Genomic DNA, 19,330 nt, shown 5'->3' on the forward strand with positions numbered 1-19,330 from the left:
CTTAATCAAGTACTCGATTTCACATGTATTTCTGTTTATTATGAGTATATTATTAGGACGTATAAAAAGCAATACAATAAAATATTACTTTCTAAGAAACTAATATCGTTTTGTAAAACGCGAAAACAGTAGAAACCTGTGTATTACAATAAAATATGTAGATAATATTCACGTTTTCCCTTTCTGTTTGTATCAAATATTTTAGTTACATTACATTAGATAAAGAATGCCGTGGGAGAACTAAAGAAATAATATTATAATCTTCAACTCGGGCGTATTCTTGCGTCGAGGCCTTTTTCCGACGCCTATCATTAGGTACGCGCCATTTAGAAAATTGCTTCCATAGACGGTACGACCAGGTGAATACGAGACTGCGATCTCAGAATTAGGTACTTGCTTACAAATACGATTGGTAATGCCATTGTCCAAGTTTTATTGATTATTAATTTCACGTTCAATGTTTAAGTTCAGAGTATGTTTTATGGGTTAGTCATTAATTTGGTGTTTTGTTTATTATGTTTTTGTATGACGTGGATTTTAAATTGAAAATGAATTATGATATATGAGTATTTTTTTTTTATTTTCGAGTTAAAACAATCAGAGTTAAAATTCTGTAGTTCCAGTTTGTAACAGAGTTGAGTATTAAATTAATATATTATATTTAATTAGTTGTACTCCTGCTTATAAAAATATTTTACCTTTCCAATTATCGGCCTATCATTAAACAAAGAAGAACGAGTCGTCATATTTTTTAAGAAATTTACAATTTAATCGTCATATTTGGTATATAGATATTAATTGTTTTGAAATGAAAGTTATCAATCATATAAAACTAGCGCTATAAAATAGTTATTATTAAACAATTGACATACATACTTTATTCATAACCCTGATATTTTTATTTGTTTGTGTTACATTTTTTCCATAAGTAAAACTAACACCAACTATTTATGAACTAGCCTTAAATAAAAAGGTTAGACACTAATTCGTCAAAATAAACTGTTGGGGCACTATAAGCACCTGTTTATATAATCATCTAATTCATATTCGTGCCATCATTGTGCTAGTCAATCAATCCGACCAGAATTTGTTATCTTATTTGCAAGACTTGCAAATCAACTGAAATTTTGCAGCGTTCACGAGTTTTTGCTGCCTGTTAATATAGACCACATATTTAATGTGAAATCTAACTGAATATACTAGTATGTGCGTGTCGCAGAATATATAGGCAAGTTATAAAAAAGTGCTAATGTTATCAACTTGTCGTATATTGATCATTTATAACTACTAAACTAGCGTGTAGACCAACTCTATTTCAGGATCAAAATTTCTTTATATTATTTAAAATCTTATTTAAACTTCATTAAATACCTGCGCTAACAAAGGCTACCGCGTAATGATGAAGTCGAGATTAACAAAATAGTGTCATTATAATAGTGAAGTCAACACTGCCCCTCGAATAGTGCGGCGTCTTTTATACTCCAGCTGTCACTCCAACTAGTTTGTCTTCCCCACTACTTTTTGTACTATTTTCCACAGCTATTATTTTGAAGTACCCGACGTTCCTTTCTTTGACACCATCAACAAAGACCAGCAGAAATAGAATATCTAACTACATATTAAGCAGGGCTTGGATGCACAATTAGTGCAAATAACATGCATGTGAGTAATACGGTGTGTTCGAAAAATACAAGTACTGTTTTGTAGCTTGACTATCCATGTGCTTTAAATTTAATCCACTTAGGGGATGATTTTGCAAGAATCCTTTCCTAGAGTTCATTTAAGTTATCTAAGCACGCAAGTAAATTTTCATGCTTGTTTCTGGTGTCGTTTTAAGCTGTGTGACAGTCAGAATGCTGCCTCTTGTCAGTGAGTTATTTAGTGAAAAGAATATTATTAAGCAGAAGATTATGTTAACTGTATGAAAAAAATATTATCATTCTCATTAGTGATGTTGACAGGAACTTATATACTGACATATTTTCTGTTGCGATTTTCTGTTGTAATTTTGTCACTATGAAAAGAAAATACGAATAAAATACACGTGGTATACAAATACAGTGGTTACTAAAAGTGCACACACGTCAGCTGTATTGTTCGAATTGCGTTTTCTATTACATCCACATCAAAACCACTTCGAATTAACCTTTTTGAATTTACAATTGAGATGGCAAAGTACTTTTTGCATCGGTCTACGTGGAAATGGGGTTGGTTCGACAATAGCCCTTGTGGTCTACGTCAGATGGTTGATTTTTGTTATGACCTATTAAAAACCGGCAAATATATTCAAGCTCGTCAGTTAGCCGTGACTCTTGGCAGTAAGTGCATTAAAGTGTCTGTGCAAGCCGCCGCGGGATGTCCAGGTACTGCTTCCGCGCCCATTATTTTATGCTAAATAAGCCCGAGTGGAAGTAGTGTAATAATTTTGTGAACAATAGAGCTTTGTTGCTTTTCGTTATTTATTTTATAGTACCCGCTAACCGCATGTTAATTCCTTTATAAACATTTACATGTTGCGTAGAGTGTTATTTTTATCTTAAAAGATAAGGGTGTGTACACATTTTTTGGTAACATCAGATTATAAACGTTATGAGCATCTAATACGATGAGTACAAATAAGATTAAATAACTTTAAATGGTATTGCCTCCCAGAGACTGCGACCAGGAACAGGAAATGATGTGAGGCAGAGACGGACCTGCGCGAGTTTCAGGTCAGGAAGGAATTGGAGTGATGTAAATTAAAGTAATAGCTTTTATTGTAGAGAAACAAGAATCATATTAAGTTGTTTCGTCAATTTCTTTGTCGCTGTACCTAATTAATGGTAGTAAAATAAGACACGTATCTTACAAATTCCATTTATTAGTAACTTTACATAAACAGCTAATTGCAACAATTTCTATACATTTTACATTTCACAGGTACCATTTCCAAGATATAAGATACTTTTGGTATTTATCAAATAGTGACCTCACAAAGTCTTGGAAATAGTTTATAATTCAATATATAGTTACTCTAAATTCATTCCTAAGCTTGATAGTGATTGAAAAGTTACAAATAGCGATGTACATTTATATAACAAAGCACGCCATATTGTCCTTATTGCAGAAGATAAATTATTTACATTTAATAAATCACATTTAGGATTTCATCAACGTAATTCTATAAAATAATCGTGGAACGGACAAATACATACACTTAATACTTTAATTAAAAGGATATGAATGTCATTATGATATGAAAATGTATTGATATTTCATTTTTGAAAGCTGCACAATATAAGATTTAGTTCGATGCGCAACTCGTCAATTTACAATATCCAAATTTTTTTAACTGTTATACTTGTAACTTCAAGATTGAGGACATCTATGAATACTACAAAGACTACCTGAAATAAAACGATACCGAAAATTTCATACAAATTTAAAAGTTTGAAGTAAACTTTTAATTATAGAGTCTAAAGCAAAGATGGAAACCGACAATCCAATATACGTATGTGCTTAATGAATAAAATAATAAACCTTAAATATAAACGTGTACGGAACAAATTACACTGCACAAATTTCATTTGGTTAACTGATGTATATTTAACTGGTGAGTAATTGTGTAACGAGTGTTGCGGGCGTCGCGATACCATCTTAATGCCGGCACACGACACGCGGCGGTACGTATTGTGCCTAGTTTACACCAGCTTCTTGTCAGTCTTATTTGCACTTTTGAGATATTGTTCAAAACAAAGAGTTCTAAGATTATATGGAGCGGACGTTAGGACGATTGTCATACAAAATTTTCCTGCGCATGCGATGGTTTCTAAATCTTCCGTTAAATACCAATGTAACATAGTTCATATCTTTCCACAATGCAATTCGCGCGTTTTTAATTCGCATATTAGCATATTTTCAGCTAAAATAACGTAATGTTATTATATATAATAACACAATATGTTATCTTTGTATTCATATTTAATGAACGTTTTGTCACACGGACATTTCAAATAAGACAACGACTTATTAAAAATTAGTAATAAATAATATGTTATAAATTGAAATGACGTGTTTTATTACAATTCTATAGTTATTATAGTTGCTTAATTGTATAGTTACAGCAGTAATATGATACATTACATTCCTGGGTACCTAGGTATACTGAAGAACAACAAAATTTTAACCGATTATTTTTCACTAAAGACTAAGCTTTTGTTAAAACAATAACAACCAATGACAAGCACAAAGCTCGTGTAAACTAAGCACAACGCGGCAGTTGGCCTGCAGCAGTGGAAACGTACATTGTACATTGCATAGCCTTTACTGCATAATCTCATTACATTGCATACACCCTATGCTATACTATATGCGTTTAGATATGGCACATTTATCGTACAAACCTATCAGTCTTCCATTAATATCAATAATTTATTTACACTTACATAGTACTCTCATAAAAATATACTTCCGCAACGAATACACAATTGATCAAATAATTTCAGATTTGTGCTATAACAAATAAAACATAATATCGAATATTCTAAATGCACTAACTGAGACGTAGGGCATATTGAAGAAATCGTTCCACGTCTACACAACAAGTTCGAAGTATTGATATCATTAAACAATCGACACCGCTTCTAGCTATTATTATCACTGCTATTTATATTATCGGATCTGTATTAGCACTAACGTTCCGTATTGGCACTATGATATTTCAAAATGGAGGAGTGTGTGTCAGCTGATTATCAGCAGACTCGCTACGACGCCGAGCAAGACGCTGCGAGCCATTGACGACCCGGACGATTGGGTTGACTCATAATCTATAAAAATAATGCACGTGTTATATCAAACTATAACGAGCAAACTATTTCTAGAGACTTTCGCGCCCTTACACCAACCACTACAACTCCTGTAAGCCAGGATCAGCAGTGGCACGCATTTTATTACACCGGGCAGTGAAGCACGGCGAGTCTCAGGGAAAACTAATATGTCATTATCCCGCAATGAAATATTAATTGTCCACTTCCATAGCAATTCCGTGACAAAATCATGATCTAAGGAGGCGTTTTAACCTCAAGGATAGGGAGGTTTATAACTAGATAAGCTAGTTATAAAGCACCACGAATAAAATTAAAAGAAAGGGTCCTATCAAATGAGCTGTTAGATTAGATTTAGAGCAAACTATTTGTTAGGAACACAAGCATCTACTTACCAACATCCTTCCATTCCTCCACCTCGTAGTCTCCTATGACTCTGTTTTCAGCGGAGCTGTCCCGCCATCGATTTTTATGTTTACCTGAAGAAAACACGAAGCGCCGGATAAAATTCTTGCGCAATATAGAAACGATGCGGAAAATGATTGCGTCATAAAATTTTCTTACACACTGCTAAGGGGCCACGAAAGTAGGCTTTCAAGTGTGAACGAAACATATGACGCCATAAAGAATATAAAGGAAAACCCAAATCTATAACAATAAGAAGGTACATTGGAAGTCAAAGCGTAAACAAAATCGCTTTGCCCACAATAATATTACTAACGACCCAATTGTACGGAAGCATTGGGTCGCGGCCGCAAAACCAATAAATACAAAATCTACCATCGACCTTTTCAGTGAGGCGGTCGCTACGAGAGCACGGTGAATGTATAAAAGGCACGTGGCGGCTTCACGGAACTTTCCGCCGCCAGTATTGAATTTATAATACTAGTTTCGTTTAGGTGCCAAAACTGATTTATCAAATTTTCCAATAAGCACGCTCCGACGGCGGCAATTAGTAACACAGATAAACCGGCTTGTAAAAATTTTGCAACGCATTAAAGCTGATTGTTTGAAATCCTTGGGATTTAAGTATTATTTATGAAATAAAAGCGGAATTAACACTACCATTACACGTCAGGTTAATATTTTTAAACTCAAGAATAATATATTACGAGATGGACATAAACTGGGCGTTTGAGATATTATAAAAAAATATATTTTATAGAAAAATGTTAAAATACATATTTTGACATTATAATAATTATTTTTACCTGAATTTATAATATTTTATATAGTTTTATCTTGTTCAATACTCGTAAACTATATTAGACACAACCCAGGAAGTAAAATTCTCAAGTGAATAGCCGTTAGAAAATATTGCATTTATAGCTTACCTTTTTTCTTAGAAGGAAACGTTGGCACATAATTAACTGTTGTGCTAGTTGTGGAGGGCGCTGGTATCTCTGTAACACGCCAGTTTCATGGGGAAGTTATTATTAAACCATAAATAAACTTGCTGCAGTGCTCGCGATAAATATTAAGCATAGTTTTATCCGACTGCGGCAAAGCCGAAGAAGGGTTATGATTCGATTAGTCAGTCAGTATGTAACACTGGTAAATCCTGTCGTGTATCGGCTAATGAGATGTAATTCGATGCGAATTAATACTCGGTGTATTGTAGCATGTATATCGTTTACGACTCATACATTTATTATAGTTATGTTTTAATGTAGGCTTTCTAAATAAAAAAAAATATATAACTGACGAAAACATAATTATGATTTTCGTGAGAGTAGAGACAACAGTAAAGCTTCGTTAGATAGTATTGCGTAAACATATGTTACCGTCAAGTCGAATGAGGCCATCTGTCTCTCCGAGGGAATTCTTAGCGACGCACCGATACGAGGAGAAATCTCTCGATGACACTCTTCTTATAGTCAATTTCATCTTGCGGCTGTAGCTGTCGTCACTCAGTGTTGTGATGTATTTATTTCCTGCAAATAACATGATATAACGTGTCTTGAACGAACAAAACAAATACACATCTCGCCTATATCCTCAAAGGGGTAGACAGAGTGCAACCAGGGCAAATACTTTGCGCTTGTGTGTTCTGTTCCACGATGTGATAGGAATGCCTTCATTCATTTAGATTGAATCTGTAATTTGTAAATATATTTGATTACAAATATTTTTTTTGTATAAGCAGTTCGTTTACGTAAGATGTATTAATTCCGGTGGAATAAATTACAAAATACTATTATGTTATGTTATTCCATTCCAAGATGAATAAAAACTTTTTTAATTAATAAAAATTTATGAAACGGAGTCGTAAAACCGGTCCAATCCGAATCTAGTGAAATAAGCTGGCTGACTTTAACTCAATTATTTTAGTAGCACTATGTATGTAAAGTTAAAAAATACACATACATAAATATTAAAGTATGTCCTATATTGACTATGTATGAGACTAAACGTAGCTATGCGGCATATTATTTGTTTACTAGTCACGATAATCATAAAATATAATTTACCAGTGTACCATAATTAAATCTAACAAAATTATTTTTTTTAGAAAATTTACTAGCAGTATTTTTTTATGTAATACATAATTATGCGATAGTTTTGGCCATTTAAATGAGTCTTCTGTTTTTTTGTTAATTACGATACTTCTTATCACTCCTACGTAATCAATCAAACACCCGAATAACAAACAGAATACGTTCTAATCCTAGAATAGAACGATGAAGATATGATTCAAAATCTGTATTCGGACCACAAATACAACGGACAGAGATGCCGCACTGACGCAACTGACGTGTATATTTTAAGTCAGACACCGAACCCGCGCCTTCCATAAGCTTTCTGCAAAGTAACTTCTACTAATTTTGATTTATTTTGTATATAATAATTAACTAGTGAATATATTTGTTTTATTTATATTTGTTTATGTATTATTTTATCTCTTTGTTATAGTCAAATATGTTCGCTTTGTTAGAGTGATTTAAATTTTAATAATTGACATTGGACATATAGTTTTAATATAAATAAAAATATATTCTGAAAACCTACCTGAAATGATCATGTCTCCTCGATCAGTGGTCCAATAGTTGATAGAAGAGGGATAAGCTTCGGTGTGGCATTCCAGCGTCACGTCTTGACCAATATACGCAGCCTCCAATTGATTTGGAATGGACAGCATCGGCGGAACTGTGTAAATAAATCATGGTCAGCATGTCCACACTCACAACTTTTAGTTCCGAAAGGGAAGGCCGAGGCGCTACTAGTGCATCCACTTCTCGTGATGTGTATTTCGTCTTACGATGCGATCGTAGCGACCTACCGTCATATCGGTCATAAATTCCAAACTTCAGGCTATTGACCAGAAATACCCAATATCACTTTACCCAACCCGGGTAATGAATCTGAGACCTCAGAACGGTGTAAACGATGTTCACGTTATCCCACAGGTCGTCTATTATAGTATATTTTTTTAAATATTGCCTACTCCGCCCTATCTTTTTATATGATTAATTTCGTTGTTAGATTAGACTCCTAGAGACGTGGCATGCTTCACGAGCGGCGATGTGTCGTAAAATGTCCCTGTTGGTAGTGAGTTATAGGAGTTGCACTCGTGGGGGTGAGGAAGCGATAGTCTGCATATTTGTTTTATCTGGAGAAAATGATCAGTGACTAAGGAGGCACTAGGTACTAGTACTATTTATACTACATCCCTACTAGTTCTTTACTGATGTGAGTATTTTGTTACAAAATCACATGTGTTGCCTGGAATTTAAATATGGAAATAAATTTGTCTTTATTGGGATGGATAAAAACTCGGCGAATTAAGTATAAAATTTTGGAAGTTTGCTTACCACATAGAGGCCAAAGCTTTAAATATACATATATATCTTCATATTTATAGGTGTCTTTAGAATACCAGTAAAATCGCGGGTCTCCTAGTCATAAAGGGATATAAAAATTCAAAGTATAGGCAAAAGGAAAGTACCACGCACGCACTGGTACGTAGTTCACACGCACCAGCAAGAGTGAAAAATGTACCTATTCACAAAAACTTTGTCTTTATATTCGTTACATAAATAAGAGCTATTACGTATTTCACGTAACATAATTTTTTCTTAAGGAGAAACAGTGCCGTAAACACCTGCGTATCTAGGCACCTAATATGCATAGTAACTCCGCATTTGGGGTATATTAAGTGTGAAAGCGTTATGAATGAATAAAAACATCGGCGACGACGTGAACAGAAAACGGTACAGTCATAAAGATTTGTCTTGAGCTCTCATAAGCACAATTAAAATCGTCAGTAAAATTCATAAGGAAGTCGCGTTGGTTAATCGAGTGAAAGTTACGTGAGTATTTCACGTATCTCATAAGAAATGAAGAGGACGCTGAAGTCGCTGAGATACGGAATGTGAATTAGGGGAAGGAAACCGTTTCATTGGGTTTGGAGGCGAGGATCCGCGTGCGGCGGGCGGCGTGCGGGGTGGCGTGCGGGGCGGACACAGGCGAGAGAACAGATAGTATCGCCATTATCGCGTCCGTGCCGTATTCACGTCAGCATAATGCTCTAATTGGCCGCAATTACGGCCGATCCGGCGGAAGGAACCGCCGTCAGGTAGAAGATGCCCGTGTCCTCGTAAATACTCGTTAACGACACCCACACCAAGAAAAATAATATTTTTCGTCGCTGTCTCCTGACTAAAGAAAACGGCGACGCGAAAATGCTCACGTACTTACTAAAGGAAGAATTTGAGACCAAGTTAACGGGCTGGCAGAAATGTGCTAGCTTTTTTCCTTTGATGAGGAAGTGATATAGAGTGTAAGGTATAATTTGCGCTACTTGTCGTGAGGAACAATAAATAAATGAACTAGTCGCGGAATAAGGTTGCGTGACAAGCCGGGCTACAAATGAGCATTGTTCCGGTGATTCTGAAAAGACTCGCTGCCTGAATATCAGACATACTGTTTGTGTTTTCTTATACAATATGAGGTAATTATTTCAATAATGTGTTTTTGGGAATAGAATAGTATTTTTATGAAACCAAAGTAGTTATTTTTATTTTATATATCTATGTGTGTATTGTATTTAATTTTGTTTCAGTATTGACCTTATTAATTGTAGTTTAATAAGGCGTGAACTTTCAAACTTACACAAAGTAATTAAGCAATTTCGAAGTCATGACGTTCTGCCTACGTCAATAATAAAGTTTACTGTACGCTCGCTATGAAGTAACATCCATAGATTGGCTGATAGCGTCATTTAATTAATGGAATTAATATATTCATGGGTGTGTTATAACTGATATCGTTTGAATGAAATACTTGTGTGATATGTAACACCCGCGGAATAAGAGTTTTTATTTCAGGCGCGGTATTAAATTAATACCAATAATTTTAGCGCTGTTTGTACACAAATGATCTTGTAGAAATTTGTTAGGAAATCGAATAGCTATTATTAATTGTCAACATTTATTTCCAATACACCTTACATAAATACTCTACAGTGCATTGAAGTTGTTTAAGTATAACTGTATTGTACTTTAAAAATAATTCGTGCAGAATCATTTCTTTTGTACTTGTAGTGGCGCGGTAAAACATTTGATGGACACTAACACTGCCATATCAGGGATTAAAATGGATGCAGTAGGCAAATTAGTTACAATTTATTTTACAATTACGAAGGGTAATATCAATTATCATGGCATGTGGTTTTAACACAATGAAGCGAGAGTATTGGATAAAGTTCAGCAATCTTTAGAACAAAATTGGCGTCTTTTGTAAGAACAAGGGGACACGACCTTTGGACTTTTTACGTAATTAGCTTACTCTTGAAAGACTACGACAAAACATTATGTAATTATTGTACCTATCCTAGATTACAGCTAAGTTTCAGGATTAAACAATTTGTATATTGTAGCAAGAAACTCATCTCGAGTTGAAAACAGTCATCATCGCTCACGAATTCATACAGTCCTAGAAGAGTCATGCGTGGTGATCTTTAAATAAATATTGAGGATTTGATTTTTTTGTCCATTTTCCTGGCTATGTGAAACGCTGTTATTTTATGCCGATATTCGAAAGAAAGGCAAAGATTTAAAAATATATATCACTTAGTACATAATAATGTATTTATTCTTCATATAAATATTAATTATTATCTGGGAAAGTTACCTAGTTAAAATTCGATGTCTACCTTTTTTTGGTTTTATAGATATAATTTGTTTTTAAAAGTACGAGAGCCCTTGTTGATTAAAAGAAAAAATTCGATTTAGATCAAGGCTATTTAGGCAAACGTAGTAAGAGAATTTCTAGAATGCCAAGTGACCTGGGAGAATTGTCTGGTTAAATTAAAATAATTAAAATTTGCAAAATGAAGAACAGACGCAGAGGCGTAATAAAGGAAATAGTCTACTGTATTTTCTGTTTCATACTTATTAATATATTAATACGAAATGTACCCTACACTATTGCCAAAATGACATTTTAACTAGACTTTATGCATTGTACATATTTGGTCATAACTGTGTGTAGCTGTACCTATGATTAATTAATTAAATGAAAACATAACACCTCAATTGCCATTATTGTTACCAAAATCATATTTCTAACAAAATCCGGTCCAGAGTATGTGTTACGTTCTTCAAAACAAACCTGCGGCACTTTATCCTAATAGCAAGAGAAAATAAAATTTATTGGATGTCCTGCGGAATATGAAGGCACAACAAGCCCATTTGTTTTTGTTACCTTATATTTGAATGTTTTGTACGTACGCGCAGAAATATGAATCGGGAATAAAATAAACTCCAGGAATAAGCTGCAACGTTATGAGTTTTCATTCCAAGATATATTGCAACGTTTGCTTATACGATGTTCCAATTTGTACGATAATATACATGTTGTAAATTCTATGTTATAAACTGAAGAAGATTATGGAAAGACTTTGTCTAGACGATTACAATGTATGTTGTATTCATATTAAGCGCAGTATACTTACAATGACCCATAAAATAAAGCTTTGTGAATAAAACTTTATTATTTATAATGTGTTAGATATGCATTATGATTTTTCTAATTATATGACTCACCATTGAGTTATGTATGAATAGTGTTATGTTGGGTAGAATTGTTTTGTCATTAAAAACTATAATTCATTAGTTTAATAAATTATAAAGTTATACTTTTAACTATAATTATTAGAAGGCATATTGGTACCTCTGAGGCCTGGCCACTAGTACCAGCATAAATTGGCTGCATATATGCTAGCACTTAGATTCGATTCCAAGGTTGGGAACTTAGACACTTTAGACAGAATCATGTATTGACGTTATTCAGGTTTAAAAAAGTGATTAACTGATTCCTTGGGCCATTGCTGGGCAGGGATCTGGATTCAATTTACAGATCAAACAAGAATTTGTATGACGTTACTTATATTGTAAGATGATCTCGCTATAGACTGTAATATGGAAGGAAAATGATGTTTATCAATTTCAGCGTACTAGTTTTACATTCTTTATAGAGTCATTAATATTCATTCAATGAACAATTTAATAGGCACATAATAAGGCATGTTTATAGCAAGTACACGTAATAACTAAGTTCGCGCAACACGTAGAGGTGTATTATGAGTTACTGCAGCAATTTCTAATCCTATTTCTAATTTAGCAACTTTGTGTTTTAGTGTGTTTAATAACTCACATTGGACCATAAGCACGACTCGCTTGCTGATCGATGGAGGCACGCCGTTCGAAGCTATGCACAAGTAAGCGCCCATGTGAAGTCTTGATACCTTGGAGATGGTCAGATTTTCCCCATCAACGACGTTTACTGCGGACAAAAGAGCATATTCTTTTACTCAGATATTTAAGTGGGAAATATTTTATCTTAAATCTTAAGGTTTATACATCTTAATTCCCCTACATTTCAACACCATTTATTATTATTTTCTACGAGGAATTATCACAAAATAAATGACTGCCGCATGCCGGGTGTTTATTGTCGTCTCTAGAGTGTAATAAAAAGCGTACCACGAAACCAGGTACTTTTTTCTACAGCGCGGTACGAAGCGCAGTAAGTAAATATTAAGAGATGAAAGTCGACCAACCAATATACCACTGGGATTTATAAATCTGTGTAGAAGTCTTATTTATGTACTAGCTCGTAGCTATTTGAGTTAATGTTATAAATAAATGTACGCATTATTATTTTTATTCCACATCATGGCCAAAATGCCGTCATTTAAAAGGGATTATTGAAACAAAGTCATGGGGTAACAAGTTTTATGAGTTTTGTGTTGTATCACAATGCGGATAGCGCCTTTGCGTAGTCCGGTGTGCTCGAATACCTTTCGAGGGTCTTTTTCAATCCATTTCGCGCTCCAAAGATTTCTTTCTTTTATCTTTGTGAGTTTTGTTTCTTTACAAGAGCGTCAACATAATGAGCGTCTCGGATTCCGGGCAACTACGTTTTGGTCGGATATTTATGAGTAAATTCGCGTTTGTGAACTGTTTGGTGTCATTTGAGCAAATAATATGAGTCTAATATTGTCTGCTACGTGAGAATATGTAAGCTATATATAAGGATTGTATAACGGGTAGAACGTTGCGGCAAAATGAAAAGGTGAGCCATTTGTAATATTCATATTTCATTCACGGCTTAAAAGTTAGGTACGGACAGTGAATAAAAACAATTTCAATTGTATTTTGATTACAAATATCGTTAATAAAATATATCATTTAGTTATACTGGAAACCAAATGATAATATCGAATAATTTATGTGAGGAATGATTTTAATAAAGATAAAATTTTGTTATGTTTTTAAAATATTTTTCCTCTCATTTCATTTTTGTGTAACTCGTTTTATTTTACCTTGGTTTGTAGGTAACACTGATTTTACTTATTTATGGGATTTATTAAATATAACAATGACTGTATTAGATTTAGAAGGTATGTGAAGTTGACCATTTCGATGGACGACATTTATAATATTATGTATAGTGTATAAAATTTTTGAAATCGTAAAGTAAGAAAGGCGGCATATTATTCACTAGTTTTTACTTGCGGCTTCGCCTACATGAAAAACCTTTCCAACCACAAAAGTCAAAATATATTAGTAAGATGAAAGAAAGATATCTTAATAGCAACTAGTATAATAATAGGTAAGTAATGATTTCATTTCCAATAAAGAATAGTTGTAATATATTTTCTAAGAATTCAAGCTAGTTTACGGATCTTGATTATAATTATGAGATAAAGATGTAAAGCAAAAAAGTATAGCCGGTAAGATTATTCCATTCACGAGTAAAATGCTCATAAGATATGATTAGAAATGCGCAATTTAATTACACTGAGAATATGTTAACTGGAATGTTGAAACCAATATAAGAAAAATCTAACATTGGCAATGAATGGTTGAATTAATTGTGGTAAGTATAACAAAATATATAAAAAAAAGTACTTAGCATACCACCACTATATGGTGGTAGGTATTCTACCGTCAAGCTACAACGTGTAGTCACTGTTGTGTTTCGGTTTGAGGGACATTGTAGCCAGTGTAACTACTGGACGTAATAAGACTTAACATCTCATGACATAGGATGGCGAGCGTAGTGGTATACGAAACAATACTTTGTAATTCAAGGTATTGGATGGTGATTCTACTTTTAATGGGCGGTCGCATTGCTTACCACCAAGCGAAAGGCAAGCTCGTCTCGTCATTCAAAGCATTACAAATAAATACCAGATTCTCCATTGCAGTTGAACTCTTGACCGTCTTCGCGACGCCACATGACGTAAGGTTCAGGGTACCCAGTGGCTCTGCAAACCATGGTCACGTTTGTACCTTCTCTTACGACCATGTCCGTAGATGTCATGTTGTCTATTATCATCGGGGGCACTGAGAACAAAGATTAATTTAATAAAGCATCTTCTCATTAATTGAAGAGATTATGTGAGATATAAAATCCTTATAAAAAATAATTGAACATGAAAATTAAAAACTGTGCAAGGAGAAACTATCTTATATGTTTAGACCTGTATCTCCAATAATAGTTGAAGAGCAGCGGATGCGCGAACATTATATTGTTTTTATTGTAGTTTATAGGTCTAGTTAGTCATGGTATAAATAAAATTTATCGGAGTGATTATTTGACATAAAATAGAAGTGGTAGAGGTATTTTGTAACCAATTTTGACCAGATTGTGATTTCTTGTGTGAAAGCGTTCTCGAACGTTCCATTGTCTTAGAAAATAGTTGTGAAATGGCAGATGTTTGTTGCGTGTCGTACGGTCACTGGCATACCCAACGAATGCAAATTCCAAGACCTGTTTTATTTTAAAGGGTGGTAACATACAAGTTGGTTCTGGAATTGTTGATGTGTGAGGACGTACATCATTTAGTATCTGAGATTTTTTCATTCATTTGCTATAAAGAATCTAAAAACTAAATGATTATTATTGGTAACATATGTATTTCTGTGATCTGCAATTATAATTTGGATGATACATGGTAGTTAAGTAGAAATATATATAAATGATTACAAACCTACAACTTGGAGATATCCTTTCCTAGAGCGCATCGGATCTGTATTGACTTGACACATGTACCACCCACGATCAACTTCCTGCACGTTCTTAATATGAAGGTACCAAGAGCGGTGGTCGTTGTACGAAAGGCTGATACGAGCATTCTGAGTTATTATGTTGTGATGGATGCTCAGAATTGTTTGCGTATCGACACGCACCCATGCCACCTGTGTGGAGAGAATAATAGACATTTGATATTGTAATATTAATCTGTATTTTAATTATTATGATAGATTGCATTGTTATTCTCTGATCGTGTAAATAATTATCAAAATATCAAATTCATAATATGTGTTTTATTTTACCTTGTAACAATACGCATTATACGCTTTTTAATTTTGATTTTATAATTGAGATTTCATTATTATAATATCATAGCAATTCTTATACATGTATTAAATTTCATGACTAATCTCTTAAGCTGTTCTTAGATCTACTGCAATTAAGTAATTATCAAGTGTTTAACAATTTCCATAATATTATTCGTGGTAACAAAATTACCGTCTACCTATTCAAACTGGACCGCTTGGCTGAATCGATTGGAATTCAGAATCCCTTAGAACACGTTTAGACGTCTATTGGATATTCACCAATTGCCCGACAACGACTTCAGCATTCGATATTGGTCTGTCTATTAGCCAAGTTTGCTATGGTTATTGCGATACGTACTTGCAACACTAGCTCTATACACTGCGCGCTTCACTTAATCTCTATTGTGTCGTTCCACCGATGCTTGTCATTGCCGGTGCTATAGTAAAACACTATGTCATCTAAATCAATTTTACAGTAAGCAAAATCTGCACGCTACAGCAACAGCACTCCAATTTTGCTAACTAGCCGTCCTGCATGATTAATAACTGGCGAATCGTGCATTCTGAGTAAAGTGATATTAAGTTGGCTTGTTAAAACTTTACCCAGTGCACCGCACGAATGAAGTTGTGTGAAGTTCCCATCCGCTCATAGAATTAAGCTATGCTCGTTCATCATGGGATTTGACACGTCATGTTCATGCTTGCAGGAAGGGTTGCTCGCTGCCTCGGCTGCACGCAACACGTTAACCTCTGACGAAGCATTATGCCACTACAGTTCTGCACCTCATCATGCTCATAACCACCCTTTGTGAACGTCCATATATAAAGAACGATGCTTGGATTAGCATGCCAAGACTTTTGACGTCAGTTGCAGTTAAAATTGTTTTCTTTATTTTCTACTTAAGTGAGTCGCAAGAATTTACATATACAGAATAAGCTACCACAAATCTTAAAAAAGTATCTGAAACTGTACTTATAAGTCAAGTTCCAAAAATTTCAAAACGTTATCATCACCCATCTTGAACATTCCACCAAACGGAAACGTAATTGAATGGCCATCTAATTTAGGAAAACAAACTCTATATCAATTTAAAACGAAGTACATTACGTCAATAAACTTTGCCCTGTATATTGTAGCTCAATTCTGTAGCAAAAATTTAGAAAATTCAAGACAACACATTTCAACAATTCGCAAAATGAAAGAGCTTTACAATTCACGAAATTACCTTGTATCCTCGCAAATCTTCGACGACGCAGGCGAGAAGCGCGTCACGGCCCACAGTTACTGTTACATTAGGCACCGGCTCCACGAACCGGGGGAACAGAGATTCTGAAACAAATGGAACATATTAACATACTTCACGTATCTTCAACGTGCTCTAAATTTATAATAACTGGTTATAATAAATGTTTTAAGAACTGCAGACTATTTTAGTTATTTTTAACAATATTTTTTTTGTTATTTTTACGTAATGTATTCCCTGTGTGCTTATTATATAAAGTCATTGTAAAACAAGACATGAGTTCGTTATAACACAATTATGGTTTTATTTTAGGTTTGGGTGAAAAATAAATGTTGATACATGCCTATATTACAGTTTAAAATTACGCCCGGAAAAGGGCTCTAAATTTTGTACAATTTGGATTAAGGGACACGCATACACATTACACGTATAGGGTAAATTGAATTTATCAAACAAATTTGTATACATCAACGAATTAACGCGAGAGAATCTACCTCTGATGCGAAACAGAATCGTTATGCAAGGTATGTAAGTAAATTACAAAATCTATTTGAAATCATAGTTAAAAATATTCATAAAGTTATGAAGTCGTCAGTAACGACGAAACTTTATATTAGCAAAGGCCGATAAGCACACGGCGTCATGCTAGTTATGTCTTTAAAAGAACTAGTTAGTCTGAGATCGCATATACTCACCCACTCGGTAATTGTGACGGAGAATTTTTATAATACCTAACTTTACTGCGACCGTGACGACGATAGTGACTGACGACTGTCTAGTGTCTAGACTTCACTAGCAGTCCATTTTTCAATTCATCTTATTTTTTACTTCTTACTAATATATTTTCATAAAAGCGAAGGTTTGTGAAAATATTGAGTTTGTTGGAAGTAAACGCATTAACAACTCAACGGATTTGGAAGAAATTTGCCACGCGGGTAGACCATGACCTGGAATAACTCAAAGACTACTTTTCATACTGGTAATTTGCCCCATGGGGAATACTGGATTAAATTATCTGATGTTTTAAATATATGGCGCCGGCGTCATCGTGAGCTTCTACCGCGAAGACTTTTTTTGTCGCCTAGCAGCAGCTGCTTGCACTGTGTTTATGTTTGGAAAAACTTGCCAGCGTAAAAATCGGGCATTATTAGACTTATTTTGTGTCTCATGGTGACGAGCGCAGTAGAGTGTCAAACAGTACGTTGTAATTCATTGTTCTGTATGGTGTTCTACTATTTATGGACATGCATATCGCTGATCATCAGGCGAGCGGCGAGTTCATCTCATCATTCAATAGCAATAAAAAGTTAAGTATATAAGAATAAGTTGTGTATGGTGTACTATCTGCAAATGGCACAAACTTGGTCCGTTACTCGCTATCATGTTAATACGGTCCAATTATCTAAGATATACAATTATCATCATCATCATCGTCAGCTATTGGGTGTCCAATACTGAACAACCTTTCCCTAGATTTCAGGCCGCTCTGTTTCATTTACTATTAGATCTATATTATATCCTTACATAATATAAAAAGCCTCCGCCGCGCCTGTCTGCCGGAACGTGATAAAGTCAAAAACTACCAAACGAATTTAGGTGAAATTTTGTATAAAGATAGATTGAGACCCTTGGAGAACATAGGTTACTTGTTATCCCCGGAAAATATACAGTGGAACTTTTATCACAACAAACTCGTTCATGCGAGCGAAGCCGCGAGCTAAAGCTAGTTTTGTATAAAACGATTCATACATGTCATGTCAGCAACAAAAGAGAAGAAAAGAGTAGACTAAGTCTGTCTAGATGATTACAGGCTGTGATGATTTTAATGGTTGGTGGAATATTAACTCGCAAACTAAAAACACATTTATTCAAAAGGTATTAAAAACAAGTCATTCCTAGAGTTTATTGGTTTTGCACAGTATAAGTATGAGTTCAATCTATGTCGCTTTCAATGGATCGTCAGCAAATGTGGCATTAACAAAGTTGTATAGCTCCAATAAGCAGTTCATAAAGCGGGCCTAATAGCTAAAATACATGTATACATTCTAAATTCCCAACCGGCAATGCAATTGAGAGTATTTTCACAGTCTGATTATTCAAATTGATCTCGAGTATTCGATCTTCAATTAATAATTCATGCAATTGTTTTTGTATTCGAAGCGCATGCAGTGTAATCGAACAATACATATGGAGAACTTTCCACCTGAATTGTTATTGCAGAATGTTATCTCGGTGTAATTTTCACTTTATATCTACAATAAAATAAATTATTCATATCTAAGCTGTATAAAATTTGCTTACGATCTGAAAATTCTAAATGAACTTGTACATACCACGATTACAACTTTCACCAAGATGTTTGTTTGATTTTAAGGATTTTGAGCTTAGTTGGTAAAGTGTATTTGGTGAAATTTCGAAGATTACACAACTT

General features: G+C 34.3%; 1 protein-coding gene across 1 annotated transcript; it reads right to left on the reverse strand.

Moving 5' to 3' along the window:
• Positions 1-3,456: 3,456 nt before the first annotated feature.
• On the reverse strand, positions 3,457-18,282 carry LOC115444822 (lachesin). The gene is made up of 10 exons (XM_037441130.1): positions 18,261-18,282; positions 16,882-16,985; positions 15,304-15,511; positions 14,501-14,656; positions 12,459-12,587; positions 7,812-7,949; positions 6,587-6,736; positions 6,137-6,205; positions 5,198-5,281; positions 3,457-4,805 (listed from the first exon to the last, which is right to left on the reverse strand). Exons 1-10 carry the CDS (start codon positions 18,280-18,282, stop codon positions 4,720-4,722), a joined length of 1,146 nt encoding a protein of 381 aa, XP_037297027.1. The 3' UTR covers positions 3,457-4,719.
• Positions 18,283-19,330: the final 1,048 nt, after the last annotated feature.

This window comes from Manduca sexta, chromosome 21, assembly GCF_014839805.1.
Source record: "Manduca sexta isolate Smith_Timp_Sample1 chromosome 21, JHU_Msex_v1.0, whole genome shotgun sequence".
NCBI lineage: Eukaryota > Metazoa > Arthropoda > Insecta > Lepidoptera > Sphingidae > Manduca > Manduca sexta.